Source organism: Bombus affinis, chromosome 5 (assembly GCF_024516045.1).
Source record: "Bombus affinis isolate iyBomAffi1 chromosome 5, iyBomAffi1.2, whole genome shotgun sequence".
Taxonomy (NCBI): Eukaryota; Metazoa; Arthropoda; class Insecta; order Hymenoptera; family Apidae; genus Bombus; species Bombus affinis.
In genome coordinates this window covers 4,976,533-4,999,692 of record NC_066348.1, presented here as the reverse complement: position 1 = coordinate 4,999,692, position 23,160 = coordinate 4,976,533, and the positions used below count along the sequence as shown (strand labels likewise).

General features: G+C 32.2%; 1 protein-coding gene across 1 annotated transcript in view; it reads left to right on the top strand.

Moving 5' to 3' along the window:
- The window catches only part of LOC126916592 (division abnormally delayed protein), a 255,946-nt gene that overhangs the window by 11,608 nt on the left and 221,178 nt on the right, over positions 1-23,160 (top strand). Inside the window, exon 2 of the mRNA XM_050722541.1 lies at positions 4,981-5,121. Coding sequence (XP_050578498.1) covers positions 4,981-5,121 — 141 coding nt within the window. The remainder of the gene's footprint in view (positions 1-4,980; positions 5,122-23,160) is intronic.

Here is a 23,160-nt window from a genome sequence, read left to right as displayed (position 1 = left end):
TACTTCATTATTGTTCTTTTATAATGGAATTTTAGATCGATATCTATTAAACGAAGATGGTTCACGTTAAAGATAATTACTGGAAGTATAATGGGATCTGCATTCTTTCATTAATTTGAATTTTTTAAATGTAATGCTAATTACATGCTAAGATTGCATACTGGATGTAATGTACCCTTTTAGCATGAATTTTTATCAATTGTATAATTAAAGCTATAATGAACACACGTTTTTTTTCATTATTTCCTCCTTCATATAACTGTAATATACATATATTTACCTGTAGTGGGATAGCAAATTGAAGAGTAACGCTGATATTATATGAAATGTCTACCTCGAAAATTGTATTTTTCTAGTTATGATTTCTTAAATATATTTTAAATTATTTAATATCCTATGAAATCATATTGCGCGTAGTGTAAAAGTTCCAAATAAATAACTATAATATAACAAATATAATAAATAAATAAATTGATATTAAATTTCACAAATAACCATATATATGAAATATAAAAAATAAAAAATTGCATAATAGTAGAAGCAAGATATGCGATTCAACGTACTGTACAAGATTGGTGCTTTTTATATTCAGCCGAGTTTTTATTATTATTTATGTATGACAATAAGTATCGAGAGATTAGTGAAGACGCTGAAATGATTTTAAGCTACGCAGTGTTTCAAGGTTGGACTAATATCGCTGGCAAAAGTAATTTGTAGCGTACATTTGGGTCTTTTAAATTTCGCAAATGGTGTGCTCGGTCGCCTTCTGGTATTTTGGCGGTTGTTGCACTGTGACCGTTTAAGTGGTCCTAAATGAAATTAAATTGAGGGAATCGTCTGATGCTCATCCTTGTGAGTGTTGTAACAAAATGTGTATGCATGTTATATTGCTACGTTACGTCGCAGAATTTCGATTCGTTAAGTGTCCTTAAAAGTGACTAGAAAAGATATTTACACATATGCTTACTTTCCAATGGAGCGTTTTCTTACCAGGTTCTGCATTTCACGTTTCTCACACGAAGATACTACTAAATGATACGAAATTTAATAATGTATTATTGGATCTAATTGCTTAGTACGTAAATTGATGAAATTTTTGGCATTTTTAATTTTCTTTCAATTTTATCAAAGATATCAATTTTAGGACGTTATGAAAAATTTTCTTATGCGATATACTTTATACCGAGAACACGATAAGAGACAATTAGCGTTTTGGTTTGTTGGTTGGATGCATTTTGTGTTTAATACGTTTCACTTTCGCTATTTCCTTCAAATGGTTTTAATATAGCCGAAAATATAGAAATAATGTTTAGAGAAGTTTTTACAGAATATTAAACTAAATTTAAACTTTAAATTTTGCATCGTTGTATTTCTGTTATAATTTATTCCTTTTTATGGAATCAGCTTCTAATTATAAGACTGTTTATAAGGTTAGTAAAGTGTAATTTATTTTATATACATAATAAATTAAATTCGCTGTCATTCTCGAATTTACTAACAGTTGAACAATAACTCATTTTTTTAACTCTGTGAGTGTACTGCAATTATGATAGCTAATTTGGTTTTATAGTTCCTGTTACGCGATATTTTGTCCAATTAGGTTACACATAAAATGATTATTATACATTTCCTCGAATTTTTTAACTTCAAAATTCTTTCCCATTTTGTGTGTATGTGATCATAAGTTTTATAAATCAAATATGTTATCTGAATATTTTCAGAATTATTTATATCTAGCTCCTAACTATAAAACTAGGTTTCAGCTAAATTCTAAATCATTCATTTAGACTGATAAAGTGTAATGTTTATTTTTATAATATTGCAACTTTGCTTTAAGATTATAAAATATTCTCATACATTATACAAAAGGAAAGAGATAATTTCCTTTTTTAATTATCAACGTATTTAATTTTGCCTTAATAGCCTATATTGAACGCTTTTTCTTGTTAAAAGATAGCAATAAATCATCACTTTATCAAATCATAATTATGATAGTACTATTCTCTTTAAAAAGAAACATTAATGATTGATGTACTTACTATCAGTTATAAGATTACCTTCGACCAATTATAAAATGTTATATTCTAAGATACGACAGTAGAAGATAGATATTCGTGTTTCTATTTGTGATGTATTTTCAAATCGTGGTACAGATACACTGTACATTTTTTTCGATTAATATTCTTAGAATCTTTCGTTTTGTTCCAAAGTCACCAAGCATCTGAAACGCGTCTGGAATTCCTACTTTTCATAGAACGTAATAATTTATTTATAAACAATATTAAAGCTAAAACCATTGAACATTCGTGAATTAAAGTATTACACATTGACTTACTTAATAAAACTTTTGTCATATTCCTCGTCCTTTTCTTCTACTTCTCAACTGATCACAAACAAGTGATAATCTCAATAAGTACAAGGACATTCGAGTATTAATTTAAACATTGACTGGATATTTCAAACGACGGATAAAGAATGCATTTTTCGGTTGTAACAAACAACCAATAAACCAGTAAACAATAAAAAATTCCGAAAGTGTTTCAAACGTCAAACAATCTCTATAAACGTGCTGTTTTAAATTTAAAATTATAGAAAATTGATACACGCTCCTAAAGCTATTTTATTTTATGTAGCTTTAAACGTTTCTCTTGATATTTCGTTTCGTTTTAAGGCACACCACGTGATCGTGTAAAAACTTTCGTGCAATGACCATGAGGGATGGAATTATATGCATGGACGTTGGCGCACGTCGGGTAAAATGGGGCGCACGTATGTAGGTTTGCAGTAAGGACGAACAATTGGTGGCGGGTAGGATGATGTGAAAAGTAGAATGAGGCCAGAAGGACCTATTCGAACGAGCCAGGATCTCTTGAGGATCCCGTTAGCCTCGTTCTATTTGTCCGTTCATGACCCTTGCGACATAGATGCAAGTCTATCGTATTTTATCGAGCAATCGTCGTCGTGCTGTAATTGCACGAGGAGACGCCACGGGATGCAAGACGTCCACTTCGCGTTTTCGTGTCACGGTAAATTGGGCTGTAGAAAGAACCGTCGAACGATTATTGAAATCGTTTTTCACCTTTGCTCGATCGATTAACGTTGAAACGTTCAACGACCAATCCTGTCTACTACGTGCTCCATAAAGCAGCGAACTCTATTTACCTCGATGACGCGTCGTTTGTTAAGCTTTAATGGTGCTTCGATCTCTCTTAAATTGGCGTATAAGCTGGTGTAGGTACTATTTGCCACGAGGTAAATTGCTATTTGCTACACACTTTTCTTTTGAAATGTATTATCATTACTGTGACTTCCTGAATAATTCTCCAATGAGAATTACTATGTGTTTCGAAGACGACCGTATACCGAACTTAAACATTTGTTCCCTACACTTATTTCGTTCTTACAACAGCTTTCGTCATTGACACTTTGACTAATACGTATATATTGTACTTGTTTGTAATGTCGTAATTTGCACGCAAAAATAAAATACTATATACGTAGGGGAAGCATATTTTTTGAAGGAACAATTCATAGTTTCTAATTTTTTAATGTTTCAATATTGCTTATAATTTTTGTTCTGTGTTATTTTAGATATTACCATAAATATTATCAAATATTAAATCATATTTTATTTTTACAATTTCCACATTAGAAATAGAATATATTTCCATATGTGAAGTAAATTGAAATTCTCAAAATATTACTTAGATTTAACTAAACAGAATATATTTTATAATTTTCACTATTGTAAAATTTGTAAACATATTTACTACTTATTTATATATTTAAAAGTGCAATTCAGATCTTTTTATTTCATCGTTAATAATATCAGATAGTCATAAAAAGTAGATAAAAACTTTGGTTTGCTAATGAAGTGAAAAAAGCAATACGAAGATAATCTTAATCATTATAAGAAAAGATAAGGCGCGACGAGAACATTCTTAATTTGTTCTTTCATTTGTAAATAAACGTCTGTTTCTTCTTTCATACACATTTGGTTGTAATTTATAATATATCTGCACACACATTATTTTACAAGATTGTACAGATTTTTTACTTTTTTAATACATGCGTAATTTATGCAATGTTTCAAAAAGATGTTATAATTGTACACCTGTATTTTTTCTAAATTAGAAAAGTTCAAAATTAAAATCATTTTTGCGAATCATTATAAAATTTTTAAATTGGATTGTTAAATTGGATATTAAAAAATTACTTTTTATTTTTCTAAATTTTCCAAATTAATGTTTATAAAATTTTACGAACAGTGACTTATCCTATATATTGTTCTTTTGAGAAAGTTATTGTTAATAAATGTATCCATGCAATATTCTACGAAACAATACTTTCAAGAAATTAATGTAAATTAACATTCTTGATATAATATTTTCAGAAGAGGTTTTCTATCATGTAAAGGAGTAGAATATATACATATATATTACTTATTGGACTTGTTTTACAATTTTTTCTTAATTACCATATGCAAACTTCATATATCTCTGTCGCAAATTCTCAGCCCCGACATACACACTTTTCCACCCTTCTTATTCTATGACAATCACATAATTAATGCTATACATTTGTTACTCTCAGAAAGGTAGAGTAAGAATCGTTTAAAAAATTGTTGAAATTTTTGATAATAGAAATTAAATATAGCTTTAATAGGAGCTACAATGTACTATAAAACCATAACGCGTAAATAACATTAAATTGAATTATATTTTGGTATTGTCTATTACAACAAAAAATAATTTTAATAATTGTTTTTAGCAAAGAAATAACGCTTAATCTTGCTATTTTAATTACCATGTAAGTTAGTCGTTGCACAAGTAAGAACATAATAATACTATTAGAATATTTGCTATTAATAAAATAATTTAGAAAATTTTGTAATTATATAACTTATCTATATGTATATGTATTTTGGACGAAGTATTCAAGAATTTTGGGTATAAACTCAAACATCAAATTTTATTTCAGCAACTTGTGATGGCATGTGCTGCAACCGGGAGACTGAGGAACTGTTAAGACACCAAGCCAGGGCAGATTTTCATGACTTGATCCATCACCACAGCAGAAGTTTGCAAGGTCTTCTGGCAATAACGGCGGATGCACTAAGGGGTAAGTCCAACATATTCTACCATAAATGGAGTAACTAAACCTTTCAACAAGCGAGTAAAAAATGGAAATATTCTTTCGTTATATTTTTTGTAAAAAATATCTTTTAATAGAATATGTTTCAAGACGAAAGGATGTAAACCAGTTATAATATATTACTATTTAAGGATCTAATTTGTTATAGATACTCTTGAGTCTAATATCTAAAGTATTCCAAGATAAAAAAACGAGACATCGTTATAAACATTGAAAACGTATTTTGTCAATACCAATATTGTATTTATTTTAGAATTGACAATTATAACTTTTAATTGGTTTTATTTCATAACGTAACTAATTATGTACCAGAGTATGCCTTTATCTTTTAATCTGATAGCCAAAATATCTCAAGAGGAAATGTGAGATACTATTATAAATCATTAACGCCATTATCAATTTTTCTTTATTTTTATTATTTTCTTATCGATGCATTAAATTCGCCATTGACAATATTAGGTACTTTACCCGAACAAGTAACTATTATATGTGCGAATAATATTTAATTTAATTATTACACCTGATAGCGAAATATTTCTCATCTCCAAAATTTGTTTTTTTTTTTTTCGAATCACGCACGAACCTGATTCCCTCATTGTCTTGTAGCGATATACAATTTCTATTGGAATAATGGCATAAGATAACAAGTAGGTTTCTCGTGAGGTGAAATTAACAGACAGCAGTGAGCGATTGCCATAACCACGAGGTTGATCTATCTGTCTTCTCTTTGTTGATTGGGTGGGAAGGAGAGAAACAGCATAGTAACGACAGGTCGTTCGAATGGGGCATTTTGTAGTCTTGCTGAGAGTTCCAGAAATGGGATTGAGCGAAACAGTTTCTTAAATTGGCAAAACCAAACCGAGGTAACTATTTTTACGTGCCAACTGGAACGTGCGCACATTCTCTTTCTTCTTCTCTCCCTTTCTCGTTCCTATCTCGCACTTTCTCTGTCTATCTTCCTTTATCCCCTTCATCGCTCCTATCATCTTATCTTTCTCCATTGCTTCTTCTTGTTTTCCATCTAGACCTAGCATTTCTCCACGACTTTGGATAAGTACCGCAGTTGGTGATTTACTAAATTCATCCTCGTCGGAATATTCTCCTTTCAAGTTGTTTGCTAGGAATTCTTCTTCTTCCCTTTGTTATCGCCATATTTGTGATCGGACGCACTGTGAATCTTATTCCTGTGTAAATTAATCAATTTCATTGTTACCGTAAATGTGTCTATTTAGTAGCAGATATATAATATTAGATATCGTGTTACATATTCATGTTGGAAGAAAAACGAAGACGGAGAGAATTCATCTTAAAGATAAAAATTTGGGGCTTATTTTATTATTATTATTATTAAAGTACTGAAGGAAAAGCTGTGCGAAATTTTTAAATTCAAACTTAATATTTACAGAATGATATCTTAAGATAAAGAACATATTGTTGCCACAGTTAAAAATTATAGAGCTCTCTATGTACAAAACTGTGTAAAAGTAATTTACCTGTGTTTAAATAAGTTATCTGACACTTTACTTCATAATATGTAGATAATTGTCTATCGTCGATTCATAATATCTTAATATCATAATATCATAATATCTTAATTAAACGTAAAATTCGAAAAATTTTTACTACAGAGGAAAGCGGAAGAATTTTAATCCTTTGTGCTCGAAATGACAATTCTCTTGGCACAGTTCTTTTTGTGTCATGTGAATAGGGCAAGGACATTTATACTTTATGTTTGATACGGACAAAGAAGCGAAACTTGAATAAAAGTAAATTTTATCTTCGAAAGGTTATGAAATATGTCTTATGTTTGATATTTTACATTATCTTTACACTTGTGCTCATCCTTGCATATTATTATTTATCCGTAGTCAGCATATGAGTTTTATAAATTTGTCCACTTTACTTTGTATTCAAAAATATTTTCTTTCTTTTAGAAAATATTCTAACACGATCAATTCGTGTAAACTATATAAGCGTCGCATTTCAAAAGAAATACATACTCAAAAATCATATATGAAATATACAAAATGATATGATGACAAAGATCTAGACAATCTGGCGATTACTTTGATATCTTTTAATAAAAAATTCATGGGACGTTTCATTTCAGAAAAAAATGCACCGATTGTTCAATTAGAGCTTAGAGTGCGAATAAAAAAAAGTAATCGTTCAAATATTTCAAAAGATATTTAAAACATAAAATGTAAATGTAAATCGATATATTTATTTCTTAGTGACAGTAAAATAAATTCGTTTCTCACGAATCTAATTTTTAATTATCAAGGATTGGTGGAACGAGATACTAAAATGTCTTTCAACTGTAAAGACTCATAATCCATCGAGTTTGAGTAAATCCCAAATATTTCCTTCCTCTTAAATTGTGCATTTGTTAAAGTATGCCTACCAGCAGCATCGTTGGAAAATTTCTGGAAAAGCAAAATCCGTAACCGCTTGAAAAAGTCTTGGCGGGAAACAAACGAGCGCCACTAAATATGAATCGAGCTCTCGATAGCAATACTCTATAGATGTACCGCCGATGCCGGTAGCGGTACTAGTGGCGGTGGTGGTGGTGGTGGTGGTGGTTTTCCTAGCTTTTCTTTCAGTTTCTCTTCCTGGCGCGTGCCCTTCAGCTTCCCTTGCCTATTCTGTCTTCTTTCTAGACACGTTCAGCTCGCGTTGCAGCTTTCGAAATTTTTTTACTTTCCCTCGTCTCTTTTTACGCGTTCCACACCCTCGTTCGGTCCCTTTTCGTTACTCTTTTCCATTTTCACCCCTCTATTCCTCTGCCGGTGACTTTTTTCCTTCGCTGCTCGATTCGCTTCGCGATATGACGTAAAAATGGTACGGGTCTCAGACTGAATTTCACGGAATGGTCTCTGTAAACGCGTGGCCGAGGTAAATTTAAATTCGTAAGCAGGAACTGGGAAATAGCGTAGCTAAAACTACGCGATCGTTGGAATAAGAAACGCGAGCAATGCCGAACTCTCGAAACTTGGCTATTGTCTTCCGCGAAGTTCTCCGATTCGATACCGGTGCAGGCAGAAAGCCGAGAATTCTCCTTAGAAGTATAAGAAACCCTGTATGTGATCGCATATTGAATACATACTAAACAATATCGTTTCGCAAAGTTTTTATGAGAATGTCTCGCGTCATGCGTTTCAATTTTTTAAATTTGCGCGCTTATCAAGTTTGTTAGATGTAACATATACGCGCATAATGATTTGTATGAGTGTGTCGGTGATTATGAAAGTGACCTAAATCGGGGATCTTAAAAAAATAAATTTATCATTCATTTTGAGTTACGTCTATTAACGTTGCAACAATCTGAAAATATCTTTGCAAAGCAGTAGCAATTGATGATACCATTGCACTGAGTCAGTTGTTACGTCGTTAACGGAATTCAGAATTCGCGAAACTTTAAATATTTCGAAACGAAACATATATGACTCAGGTGGCTTTCATAGTCACTGGCACAAATATGATTTATCGAAGCTTTTGTGATTCTATGTTGCATAATATGTTCGTTTTAGCTTACTCATTTTTCGATGAAACTGCCTATCGAAATTATTAATTTGGCTGTTTTTGAGTAAAGGACTGCTAGATCACTTTAAAATTGTTTAATCTACGAATTTGACATGCAACCTTGTATTATTTGAACAACAGTTTCAATGAAAAATGATTTATTTATACAAAATTTTCTGTTCCCTAGGAAATAAATATTACATCAAAATTTGACATATCGGAAACATTGTTACGTTAGAATTGATCATTATGATATTCCAGCCTGTTACTTTTAACTTGATAATCCGAGATTTTTCTATCCAAACGCTGGAAGCTTAATTATTCAAACGATAATTGAGAATCATTTATTAAGTTTCGATCTAAATATATTATTTATCTTTTAGTTTTGATATCTTTCAAGATATTTCGAAATTTAATTGCTAGTTTAAATCGTTTATGAATGCCACGAGTAAGAAAATAAATATTAGTAGCTTGGAAAATAATAGTAACCAAAAGCGGAGAAAATAGAGAAAGGTGGAAGGAAAAAGAATAGGAAGCGAAGTATGAGAAATAAACTGAAAATAGTCGGTTTCTAATCCTGGCGAAGTTCTTGCGTAGGTTCTCTCTCTTGACGTTCCATCGTAAGAATAGAAAAGCTTTGCGGAGCGAAGACGATCTATTTAGTAACTTCGTTCGCCATTGTCTCTTTGACTTCGGATTCCTTTATTGTTCTGTAATGCTTTTGTTACAGTTCGTTGGGCTTAAGAGGATTTAGCCATTGCAAGTATCTATGGCTAGTGTAAGCGTAAAGACGTGCGTTTTTACGTTTTCAAGAGTAAAACGTATTAACAAGATATATTATCTACCTCTTTTTATACGCGATGATAAATTATAAAATTGCGGTTCTTTGATATTACTAGTGTTCAGAACGATTATTGACGAGAAATATAATATTGATTTAGATTTTATTATTTGAATGAATCTTAGTTTTGTGTAAAAAGACACAGCAAAGGTGGTCATTTCTTTGTGAAACAAACCTAGAACACGGTTAATTTAAAAACTCTAAAAATTGTTTCTCTAATTATAAATATGCACATTTTACTCTGCTATCGATGCAATTTACGATATAGTATATTATAACACGTTATATAATGTCATACATCGATATCTTCGTATTATTTCGTATATTTGAAATATATATTAAATTTATATTACGCGATATTAATTTATATAATATCACTGTGTTACAGGCAATCAAATATTTATAATAAGATCAAAGGCAAAAGTTAGATTAAAGAGTTTCATTTAAATTATATCTTGTATATTGACAATAATTTAAGAACGTCCATATATACATGGTATACGTATACTCACGTAAAGAAAAGATTAACATTCCATAGAAAAGGAAAGAAAAGAAATAAAACAGAGAAAACATAAAAAATACAATACCACGAGCCAAAAGATTTTCGAAAGTAGACACGTTGTAACGCGAGATGGGCAACGATTTCGAAAAGATTTTGAACAGCCGTATTCGTTTCCGATCCCACGACGATCGATAAACGAACGTTATCCTGCGGTTGCAACGGCAGCGACCTGTCGATTGCACCTGGTCCAGAGAGTGGAGCGTAGTCGCACATACACCAGTTTGGCGCCGCAACACAGCATATCTGGTCCTGTTTGATGTCCAGGACCGGGTTCCACGGTCCGGATCAGGAGGGTTAACAGCTGAGGCGGGAGGGGAACAAGGGAGAGGCAGAGCTCGCTTTCTCGCATCCGTATAAGGTTGTGCGTGCATTGCAACTTGCTATGCTGTTCGGTGCTCTCTCCTCCTCCTCCTCTCTCTTTCTCTCTTCCTCCCTTTATGGAAAGTACAGCTTGCACGAAACCTCCGGGCCACGAATTTGAGACTGGCCAGCCCATTCGGCCACGCAATGTGCTAGTAGTAATTATCGCGAGAAGGTTGTTTCACCCTGCGGCCATGCTTCTCCGTTGCAAAGCGGATGCATCGTGGATGCATCACGGACGCGTTGATGCCTCGCTAGGTGTTATTCAATTAACAAAACTCTAGAGAAGCGGCTAGACTTTAGCCGTATTCAATTCTAATGTTCATGCGGGTATGGGTGTCTTTTGTCGAGCTGTACCGTAACTCTGTTTGCCGTAATGAGATTAGCTACGCGTCGACAATACGCCGAGAAATTTATTTCTTTGTAAGGTGCGAGTTTCGTATCGAGACACGCTCTGTAACAATGTCTTCATTTGTCCTCGTTTGTCGCCGATAACTGCCTTCGAGCTACCTACCGGATCGGAGTTACCTTTTTAGCGAGGATTAACGCTGTTGATATGAAAGTTGAGAACGTTCTGTATCTTCTTTAGCTCGATTGCTATGAAACTCACGGTTTCCTCAACATGATCGTGCCCTGTTAAAACTTGAGAATGTTAGTGTTTTAAGAGAGTTGCCGAGGACGAAGAGTTCGCTATTATTTAGGTATATCCATTGCGATGAACGAATTTATGGAAATAAATCGTTTGTTGTTTCGAAATTGAACGTTAATCGTGCAGCTTGGTAACAAAATTGAGAAATTTACAGAAAGAGGAATCGATCGGTAACGGGCTTTTAAAAGGCTCGATTGATTCTTGCCTTCGCTTTACGGTTCGATGCAGCGATCTCAGCTCGGAACACGGTCCACGACATCGATTCAAAACGAGTCGATCCATTTCTGTAACTAATATTTCTACCGCAAACAATACGATTACACGGGCAATTAGCTGGCAAGTCGCGGTCGAACCGCAAAACGATCCAGACTTGGAGTAAATCGAGCGAACCCCACGTTCCAGGTATGTATTCCTTTAAAAGGCAGAATGTCGATGGTATCAGTGGGGTTAAAAGTGTTGCTTTCTACATTCCGTTTTCGCACGTGGGGTTGTTAAAACATCAACAAGTACGACCGCTGCGATTCTAAGTGCACTCGCAGTTCCACCCAGCAGGAGAGCGTTGCTATTATTGTTGCTGGTGCATTCATGAGCCTCGACACGCGTGAGACACGTTTCGCGCGGACAATGCCGAACAATGGAGTCTTGCTCGGCTATATGGAAAATTATCTCGAGATCGAATTACATTAATGTTTCCATTCCGGACTATTTACGGCTTGTGCACGTCAGGTTGCATTCGATTCCCTGGCATTTTTAACGAAATTTTAACGAGTATTTGGGATCAAGACTATCGAGCAGCGGAGATCCGCTCGTTCGGTTTTGGGCATATTTAATGGATGCTGTGGCGGTTAATTTGTATCGCGTTTGTCTGCTGTAGTACAATTGAAGTACATTGTGATGCAAAACGTATGTATTGTTAAATTAAACATCAGACTGTCTACCGTTGATACAAGATGATCTTGATTTTCTGTCAAAATCGATGGCCTTTGTTAAACCCATCGCATCCACAGACGAGATATCTACATTAGAAGGTAACTCACATGACAAAGCAGTTCTAGGGCATGACAAAGGGTTCTAAATATTGAAGTCTTGTTATTGGGTAATAATTCCTCTTCTTTTATTCAGTATTTGAAAATTTTATTTATTTATTCATTCTTTTAAACCAGATAGCCCTGTCTCTCCGCTCTCTGTGTTACTTCTTTCTTATGCGACCCTGATATCGATGTTCTAAAGTCTGAAACGTATTCATAATTTTCTTCAGCAATGCTCTGTAAAAAATTAATGTTACAACTAAATAATAGTAATTAATTCCATTTCCATTTCACCTGTACAAATATCTACAATAGTCGTATAGATAAAGCGTGTTTATCTCACTCTGTTCGCTAATAATCTTGCAAGGTGCACGTGACCTTAAACTCTTAATTAAGAAAAAAGAAAAAAAAAAGATGGTAAGACTACGTAAATTTTTGCGATAGTCTTTCGAATGTCTAGGTTGGACGATCATAACTTTTATATTTACGATGAGAGGCAAGCGAAGTTTCCTTCTTTGGAATCATCGGATTAACTTTGGTGACTAATAGATAGAAAATGTCAGATATCTTTTGAACTGTCTCTGGCAGTAAAATTCGAAAGACAAGATATCTCAAGTTTGTCTGGGATATGTTAATGAAAAGACACGCCTGATATATCGTCGAAAGTGTCGCACGAAAGACAAATTACGTCACGAAATATCTTATCCGTGGATGGGAAAGGGTTAAATGCACGATTAAAAGTTGCCAGCGAACGTGACAACGTCCTCGGAGCAAGCATTATGCACTCGTGTTTTACGTATGTCTGCAAAGGGTATCGTTGATAGAGTTACGAGCTTAAGTGCCGCGAAGCTTGTAATATTTTTAATTGTATGATTCAATTATGTTGGATCAAATTTCCGTGGATAACTTCAGTGTGAAAAGTTACGATAGACCGCTCGAGACTATAGCGAATCCCGAAATTTTACCTTCGATTTTGCTAAAAGAAGATCGCGGCTAGTGACGTGATTTGAAATAATTTAAATTTTTTCGAATTTATACGCATACGTTATAGTTTTAGATTTTTAAGTACGCTAGTTTTACAATTAGATTTCGTAGATTTGTATATATTTATATCAATGTAATTGAAAAAATAGAATTTAGAGGGAGATTTGTTTCGCCCATTAAATATTATATCGAATAGGATATTTCGAATATTTTATACGTCTAGAACGTTAAAAATGGGAAATGTTAATAAGAGATGAGAAATATAAATGTAAAAATAATATAAAACTGATTTACTTCGCTTTTCACGTGGTACCTATGTCAGCAATCTAATTAAAAAGAATACTCTTAGATTAAATTAGGAGATCATAAAAAGCAAATAACCTTTGAAATAAACAATGTGTTAACATATAATTCATATTCTCAACTATTCGACAAATCACAATTCGGACTCATATTTAGCATGCAGTGGCTAAAATATCGAATCACATTCGAAATGATTTGAATTCTTACAGTATTAGAAAATCTCGAAGGAACATGGAACGAAGTATCAAACAGAAATCGCTACTTAACGATAGCATTCTCAATTAGGAATCTTCGTTCTTGGATGGTGTTCTTCCGAGCACGTTTTCGGCTCCGCGTGTGGCGAGCTGCTGGAGGGAGAAAAAGATTTTTGCACGTGTTGGGCGGGCCAGGTCATCGGCCTGCATCGCAGTAATTTATTTTAAACTCATGACAGAACGTCGGACAAAATTTCTCTCGGCGTTGCGCAACGCCGTCAGTTTCGGTTGTCTCTGTCGTGTGTTTATAGTTCTCTCGTGACCAATTAGTAAAATCGGCGCCTGGATAAGAATATTTCATTTCAATTGCTTCACGTGTTCAGTTTCCTTACGTTCACTGCAAATATCTCGCGTTACTAATTATAAATGCGTATTAGGCAACTATAGAGCTACAATCGTATTAACAGGTTTTTGAAACTTTTGCACTCTAATATCGCATTGATGTTCGATTAATATCCATACTCGATTTATACTGCATATATGTATGTATGTGAAATACGATTAATAAGGATCAAAAAGCTTAAGATCCTCTTGTAGACTGTGTTTAACTCTTTGAGTGTTCACTAAAATAACCAAACATCTAGGAGCATCGGGATGTACTTAATTTCAAGATAGTATTCAGTTTTCTCAGATAAATAATCTAAAGTTATAAATATAGTCTGTTAATTCGTGATTAAGTATGCAGTTATTCGCTTGTCGTTAATTTGTTTAAAATATATACTGTGGCTCGTATAATATATTTGAAACGCTAATACAAAAAATTTTGCAAGTGATACATGATATGACTAACATAATCACGCTTGCCAGTTACTTATTACATTAATGAGTCTCGATGTTTAGTTGGATTGCTTTTAGTATTAATTATATGTTTATAACACAGTTATACTGTATGCTAATCTTTCAGTAGCTGCATATTCGCAATAAATATTTTCTAACTTTCATATGTATTTTTAGATAAATTTCACTAATATATATATATGATAATATATTTCATTATAGCGTTAAGAAACTTTCAAATTATTTTATATAACACGTATAATATATACAAAACAGTTTGCTATCGTAAGTGATTGAATGTTTTCGTGAGCCGATAAATGCTCATAAACGATGTACAAACTGAACACTCAGAGGGTTAAGGAAGAGTAGTATTTGATGATCGAGTGTTTGGAACATAATCTTGTTTATTTTGCGTTATTTAATTATCGTAGTAAAATTGTTAACGTTGGACAAGATTTAAATGCAGAAAACAAATTAATTTTATGTACAGCGCTCTTTTTCAAGTGGCTTCTAATACCAAAGAGAGAAAACTATCTTCAGTCAACGTAGAATCTAAAATTATTTTTTTTTCGGAACAGAATATGATTTTAAATTGGCGAATAATAAGCGCTCAAGTATATACGGATCATTAGCTTGCCACTAGAGGATGAAATTGTGGTTCTTTTTGTTTGTAGTACCGTAACTAAATTGCATTCTGTAAAAAGTAAGCAAACGTTCATATACTTTTGAGCGGATGTGTACACCACCAAGTGCGGATTAGAATTTTGAAAAAAAAAAAAAAAAGAAAAAAATGACTTTCTTAAGTAAATAAATATTTCATTTATAATATTAATTATATTATATAATATTATTATTAATTAATCATATTTAAAAATGGAAGTTACGATCATAATATTCCTATTTCTGTAGGAGAAAAAAGAAAAAAGAAGATAAGCGATATAAAATCACGATACCGATGAATAAAGTGGTCGAAAGATGTCGTTTCACGATCGATTACTTCTTTCAACGTGACCGTAATACACTTTGTATGACAGTTCCATAAATTAAATTAACAAAGCTGAATATGTATGGACACAGGTTACGCGCGGTTGCATTAAACTTCTGAAGTAGATCTTTTTGCGAAAGAAGGGAATGAAAATACAAGTTTGGTAGCGAGGCGATAAATCGTAGCCATCGCAACTGGGAAATACAGCGCAGATTCCTAAGGCAGAGAACATAAATCATATTTCTGAATATCTGAAAGATTGAATAATGGCGTGAAACGTAACGGTACGGCATTCTTTATTACTCTCTTGTTGATTTTCCTGTATTATACGTTTGTAGTTGTCGCCTTCTACTTGCCAGACAACTGTACAAGCTCTATGGAAAATTATATCGGAAAAATCTCGTAGATTGCGTTTTCCATTATATTCCAATTCGTATTCGTATTTCTTTGCGAAGAAGCCTGCTAACTTTTCAATCGATTTTTATCCTCTTAGTATGTAAATAAATGACGTAGAAAATCAGACGAATTCAAAGTTTACTGTTAATAATTATTCTTGTATCGTATTTGTCTCTATCAACAACTATTATAAAATTGGTTGCAAATTGTACATTGGTCCCTTTCAAGAACATAAAATGATAAAGGTGAATTGTATTTCTTGAAAATGTCTCTGTATATTCTAAATACAATAAACAAAGATATTTCTTTTGACGAATTTATGAAGTGGATGTAAATACGATATAGATAATAGAAACGAATTAGATATAAATGTGATTTTTATACTGTATAAAGAAAAAGTTAAGAATCATTTGTGGCATTTATAAAAACTTAGATTTCGCAAGATGTGGACGAACAATATTTCTATGACAAATCACTGATTTATTTCCATATAATGAATTCAAAAGATCACGCGACTATTCTATAATAATCATTTCCTGTATATATATGTAGAATATTAATAAACGTATCTATTAGTTATCTGCCATGAAATACACATGTTTCAATAAATTAACAAGTTCATTTTGTTTTTAAATGTCTTAGCTCTATTTTCAACTAATCTCAAGAGGGTACTATGATGTTCTGGTAATAGTACAGATATACAGAGGAATGTAGTACACGAAGAAATGTATTAATAGCATGTACACATTTACATACAAATTTCGGGTATTATTGTTAATCGTGTCGTTTAATTATTTTGCTGTAATAGCTAAACAACGAAAATATAAGATATAGAACATAAAATTTTGTCGCTTCCTACATACATTTTCAAATATTTAAAATGACAAATTTTTCAAATATTCTCAATATATATTTCTCAAATATTAAAACGACAGTTTTTCAATTCCATACCCATATAAGAATCTTTTCTCTGTTTTAATGAAGATTATCAAGGAAATCCTTTAAATCCTATCAAGGACATTTATACCTCTTGTTCGCTCTGGCAATTTTTTATCACTTATCGCTTATTAAACAAACCTATCGTTCTATTATTTTCTCAATATCATTACGTCTTAAGCTGCGTATAATTCGCGTTCGTAGCAAAAAAGTAATACGTCAAACGATTTTGGCTTGGAGCAACTAGTAATTTATTACGCGCCGTGATAAATTACGGGAGGTTTATTGCTTTATTCCAAATGAAATTTACGTTCGTAACTGTATATTTATCGTTCTAGAAACACACGGCTCTGTCAATTTGTAAGCTACGTAATTTATCGTTGTATCAGAAATTTACATTTTGCTTCTTCGACATACGAGAATGCGCTTCTGAAATATTACTTTCTGCACGAATCGTCTATCTAACGATCTTGGATGTTAGTTAACGTAACTATAACTTCGAACAGCTATCTGGTGAAAAGGATAATTAATTTCTTCCTGTCAACTTGCATCTTTACGAGCAACTCAAGTTTCCACTTTCTTCAAGCTTTCTTGCAAAATGCAACCTACGAACGATCTTGATGCCCTTCTTTTCTCTTGTTCTCTAAGTGAATGCCAAAGGTAACGTTATTATCGAATTGTTTTTACCATACAAAATAATTTGCATTTTCTTAGATGAGTATCATTTGATGAAAAGATCAAAATGAACGAGCGAGCATTTATCACTCGCGTATAGCTAATCGTATACACAACTCCTGGATTCATTTGTCAGTGCTATCTGTATCAAGACAAATTGATTCACCGAGAATTCTTCTAAACACATAAAACCACTTCATATATTCCTTTGATACATTCTGTAATTACTTACACATCGTTTCTTTCAAACGAGATTGGTAGGAAATAAATGGATAATATTTGGTATGTATTTGTATTTATGATTATTATTTTTAAATCAAAATACATCCATTCCAATCTATACGCTTTATCCATTCTTCAATCGACTAGTTCTTTAGTTCGATAGCTTCGAGTAGAAAAACTGTTACGCCTTGAGAAGCTCAAAGCGAATGACACAGGTAAAGGACACGTTAAGCCAGTTTCTCGTAAAAGAACAATTTTAAAATTTGTAAAATACGTTAATCAATCGCATATGAAAATTTGTTTACGCCGCTGTTTGAGAACAGCCCGCGAAGAGCATAATATATTTAGTGAAATATTTGAAAATTTCGTCCTCGCAGTGATCAAACACGGTTGCTCTGATTATATCGATAACGTTTGAAACTGATCTGAAAATGTATATAGAAGCTACAAGATATTTACTACAAATGCATATTAGTAAACAAAATAATCCACAGCACGGGTAGCCCTTTTAAATACGTAATAAATGTTAAGAATAGTTCCACTGAATATTTAGGCTTCATCGATATAATGGATAATTGATTGTTTAAATATATCTGTGAAAAATAATACAGTATATACTTCTATATAGCTCCTACGTAGTAGTAGATTTTCAAATTTGCCTGAAGCTTTATTAACATAATCATGTTGGTCGAGTCATATAATAATGTTAATGAAATTCCAGAATGTTTCGTACAGCGTATCTACAATATAATATATTTGTAAAAGGTTTCTACAAGTGTTCGAATGAGGTGTTTCGCGAGCAAGTGTACGTAGATTCAACCAGCAGGAGTTCATTTAATTAAGCATTCAGTACAATGTCATTCAACTAAATGAAATTCTACCGTATTCTGTTAAAATGAGATGTAGAATCTCCTACGATAACGATTCGTAGGAAACGAAGTAAGGGCGCGTACAAATATTTTCTTAATCACTGTAGTATTATGTTCTACATTGCGTACCTGTTTAAAATGTATCGAGTAACGGCTTAAAACTGATACGTTATCAGCTTTTACAAATTACTTTACAAACAATCGTTGCAATAGTGAGGTATAGCTAAGTAACAGAACCTGTATTGTATATTCGTGAAGATATATCTAAATGTTTACTAAAATCAGAGAAGCATATATTTTGTAAATATTTTTAGAAATCGTAAAATAGTCATAAATATCTTAGATGCATGAGAGAAAATAAAATTTGATTGTTTCAATTTTAACCCAAAGTATATTTTGCATCATCGCTTCAAGCCTTTCTTCGTGTATTTCTTAGGTATCATAATAATTCGATTCAGAAGTAATTTTACCTCGAATTTGACACGAATGAGAAGTAATTTTGTCTCAATCTTCAAGAAAATGGAAAGTGGGATGATCTAATATTTTTAAACCAATGTTCATTCAATATTTATTTTCCGCCGAGTGATTCTACTTTTTAGAACATAGTGTAAATCTTTCTCTTCCTTATTCTGGGATAATCGGCGTTATATTTTACTTAATTTCCTCTTCAATAGAGTTACCTGTTACTTAACTCTGTTATACAGACACATCGAAAACTACGAACAAAAGCTATAGTACATATAGGCAATTATATATTCGTCGTTTTAAAACTCACCAAGCGAGAAGTACGTATTATCTCGAAAAAATTTCTATAAATTTTATATATTTTGATGTAGCAGGGTTCGTAAAAGCGTTGTTTTATTACCATCTTTAGTACGAATTGACAAGGACAAGCTGGAACTGAAACTGGAGCAAAGCTTTGCAGATGTCCTGTATTATAAATTGTAAATGCAATTGCTGCGTGACCAGGTTGCAGTACAAAACTACGTTTGAATTGTCGAGGAAAAAGGAATCGCAATGACTCTTCCTCGAATAGCAATCGGTAGTGGCGTGCGCTTACGTATCTTGGCAAGTCTCAAGTCGTAACCTTAAAACGAACCCCTGGTTTTAAGTACCGTCTTGACCAACATCAAGGATCTCCGACAGTGGTGGAGTGGCCATTTCGTCACGGCGGATGAGCTCCTCGCTCGAAAGACATATATGTAGGTATATATCTATATGATGGTGGTAATGGTAGAGTTTTTTATGCTGCTAGATATATATTAGTTTCTCGATTTCGTTTACTAGTTTCCTAGTTTGTAGCGGAACCTGGTGATAGGAGATATTGTAAAATTGAACGAAGAAATCTACGTGCAATATTCGAATGTAAGATAATCCCAGGAAAAGCGAACTTTGTTTTAAAAAGCACCTTGAACTTATTTAAAATACAAGTAACTGTAGCGTCGAATTGTTATATATATATGTATATTGAAACATTATATAATTTCCACTCTGCAAAGTTAACTACACGTAACTGTGTTTTTTTTTGCGTGTTAGTTTAGTTTACTATTAATAGCGATAATAATACGTAAAATATAGAGTGAGTAGAAAATTAAGTAACAGCGTAAGAATTTATAATATTTGGTATTAAAAAATTATGACATTAATTTATTTGTTATTATATCGAAAAACAACTATAGAAAAGAAACTACGGAAGAAAAGATGCAACTGTTGTCGTATTCAAATAAAAATTTTAATCTAAACATTTATTGTATAAAATAATACGCTCATAAAAGTTAATTAACCGCAACTGTTTATTCAGTTTCCTCTCTCGGCCTCAGGATGTATCACAAAATCCTAATTAAAATAAAAATTATCAGAATTAATTAGGTATCAATAATTGTAATGCATGAAAAATGGACGAAGTAATTCGAACTAATTAAGCACCTGCAAATGTGAGAAAGTTAATTACGAACACCGGAACCAAGTAATTGGTTCGTAATACATCTTCCGTGCATATATCAACCGTAAAACGTTGAGGTAACGAAACACAAAAAAAAAAAAAGAAAAGAATTCAGACTGTACATAAAGGTTGAGTAAATATCTCTTTCCTGAAGATCGAGCTTATCAAGTATTTGTAAGATACCGAGTTCGTACAGACAAATTTACATTAGCGAAACTAGGAGAAACATGAATACGTCTTTTATAGAGTAATAGAGCTCTATCAAAGTGTGGTGTGTGCAATCGTCCGTAGAAAAACATCAGAATATAGCTGTAGAGATTTAATTCAAAGAGATTAAAATTGTAGTGGAATCCGTGAGCTTTTCAGGTCACATTCTCTACAACTCTACGAACATTTTGGAAGAATTCTTCATAAAGACTTCGTTCTAAGAGGATTGATACTCATATACTCATATGCATAATATAACATCACAACTTGGTATCAATCCTTTTAGAACGAAGTTTTTAAGAGCAATTCTTTAAAAAAGGAAAGAAATTATTTTTTAATTATATCGGAAATATTTTTTTTCATGGTGAATCATAGCTTCGAATAGCGAATTACCTTCGTAAAGAACGAAGGAAATATTTCCAAATTTCACTAGGTGATTGTAAACTAAACAAATCTTAAAATTCGAGAATCCCAAGTATCGTAGAACCTCGATTAATATGCTACTTTGATCATTTAAAATTAAATATGCATTCGCAATTAAATGGAAAATTATCGAAAAAGTTCATTTATATCATTTATATTTTCAGAAGCGTGTCTCTGGGTTGTAATTTTTGTTTTACTATTCACAATTTAATACTTAAAATTTTGTAACAGCAATAAATTATTAATTACGACAATAAATTAGCGAAATTGATATGTAATTATATTTAAGTATTCCATTGCTAGCTTACGAATCCATTTCTTACTCTGAATTATTCTTTTCTTATTTATAATTTCTTACATCTGTTTCGCTGTAAACGTTAGATTATTAAATAATAGATCAATTAGTAGATACGTAGTTATTTCGTTGAATTTCAATTGGGTATTTGATATAAAGGTAATAAATAAATGGGCGTGACACTTGCAAAAGAATACTAATATTGTTTCTTAAGCCTGTTTAGAAAGTTCACGCGTATACATATCACAGGTTTTTCGAGTCAATGTCACTACTCAAGTGTTGACTAATGGTTTTGTAATTATAAGATACATACATGATAGATGAGTAATCTAACAACATAATAGCGACAGAGACTACGATCCTTACGAAGGATGTGGAAAGACAAATTGGGCACACAAAAGGTGTGGCACATGTTTTAAGTTGTGTGTAATCTGATCTCACTGCACATACATATATCAGCGAGCACGAAATTGAACGAAGTATACATAAGATAAAACCTTAAATACGAGATGGAACGAAAATGTTCTTTTTTACACAGATAAACGTAGCATTAATAATAATTCAAATAACAGTGTTTGTATAAATATAATTATTTATCGGATTAGATTTATGTGTATTAATCGTGCAACGTACAATGTGTAATAAAATTTTATCGTTAGTACTCGTTTTTTTCAAAATGCACGGGTATCTGAAATTTATGTGCTTTGTTACTTTAAATTATTTTTGTAGTAATCAAAAAGTATACCTATCAATTTTTTATACTACATCTTCGACTTAATACGCTTACATATTTAATATACAAAAAAATACGACCTAACTTAAAGATATTTATTACATCGATGAAAGATCATCTTTCAAAAAAATTATAAACTTTGTAACGCTGTGCTTTACGTTTATAAAGTTATCACACACGTCTTCATTTCTGACGGAGTAGAGAGGTCAATTAACAACTTAGTTGAAAGTTCTACTTTTGGCATATTTTCAAATATGACCAAGTTTGCAAGAACGCTCGTAATTTAACGCAAACAAAGATCGAGTTGTTCAGAAACTCGAGGCAAACGGCTTTTTGCTACTTCGTACTTGCAATTTAGGGCATAATAACGAATCTTTCAAATTAACATACGAGTACGTTTATATAGGAATAATCATATGTTGTTGTACTGTGCATACGGTTATGCACTGGTTGTATTTATTAGTTAGTCATTTATTTGCATATTTAATTATCAAATATTATAAGTAATTGAATTCAGTTTACGTGTGAGCGTATGGCTAATTAAGTGAATACAAAGTGAAAACTGAAAACAGAATAATTCGAGAGCATACGCGGTGTTCATGCTATTAACATGCTTTTCACAAGTGACTTAAAAAGTAGATACATAAATTCATTTTTAGATTTATAATTGTACATATGTAATATCTTTATTATATGGAAGCTATTAGGATGAGTTCAAGGATCTACAACAGCATAGATTTCAACAATTAACAATTAAGTAGGTATTATTGAAATTTTATAACATTTTGTTAAATTCCTTCACCTTTATACTTTAGAACTAATAGAATAGTATTCGTACTATAGCTTACTGAAGTTGTCTTATCAATCGCTTTTATAGAATATGGAAAATTATTATAGCTGTCAGTTTAAAAATACTGATGGTCTTGTCATTATACAAAAAATTCACCAACTTTAAAAACTTTGTTCTTTTCTATTTCTCTTACAAATCTATTCGTTACGAAAAAGTTAATGTAAAACAATGGCAAAATAAATGCGAAAAATTG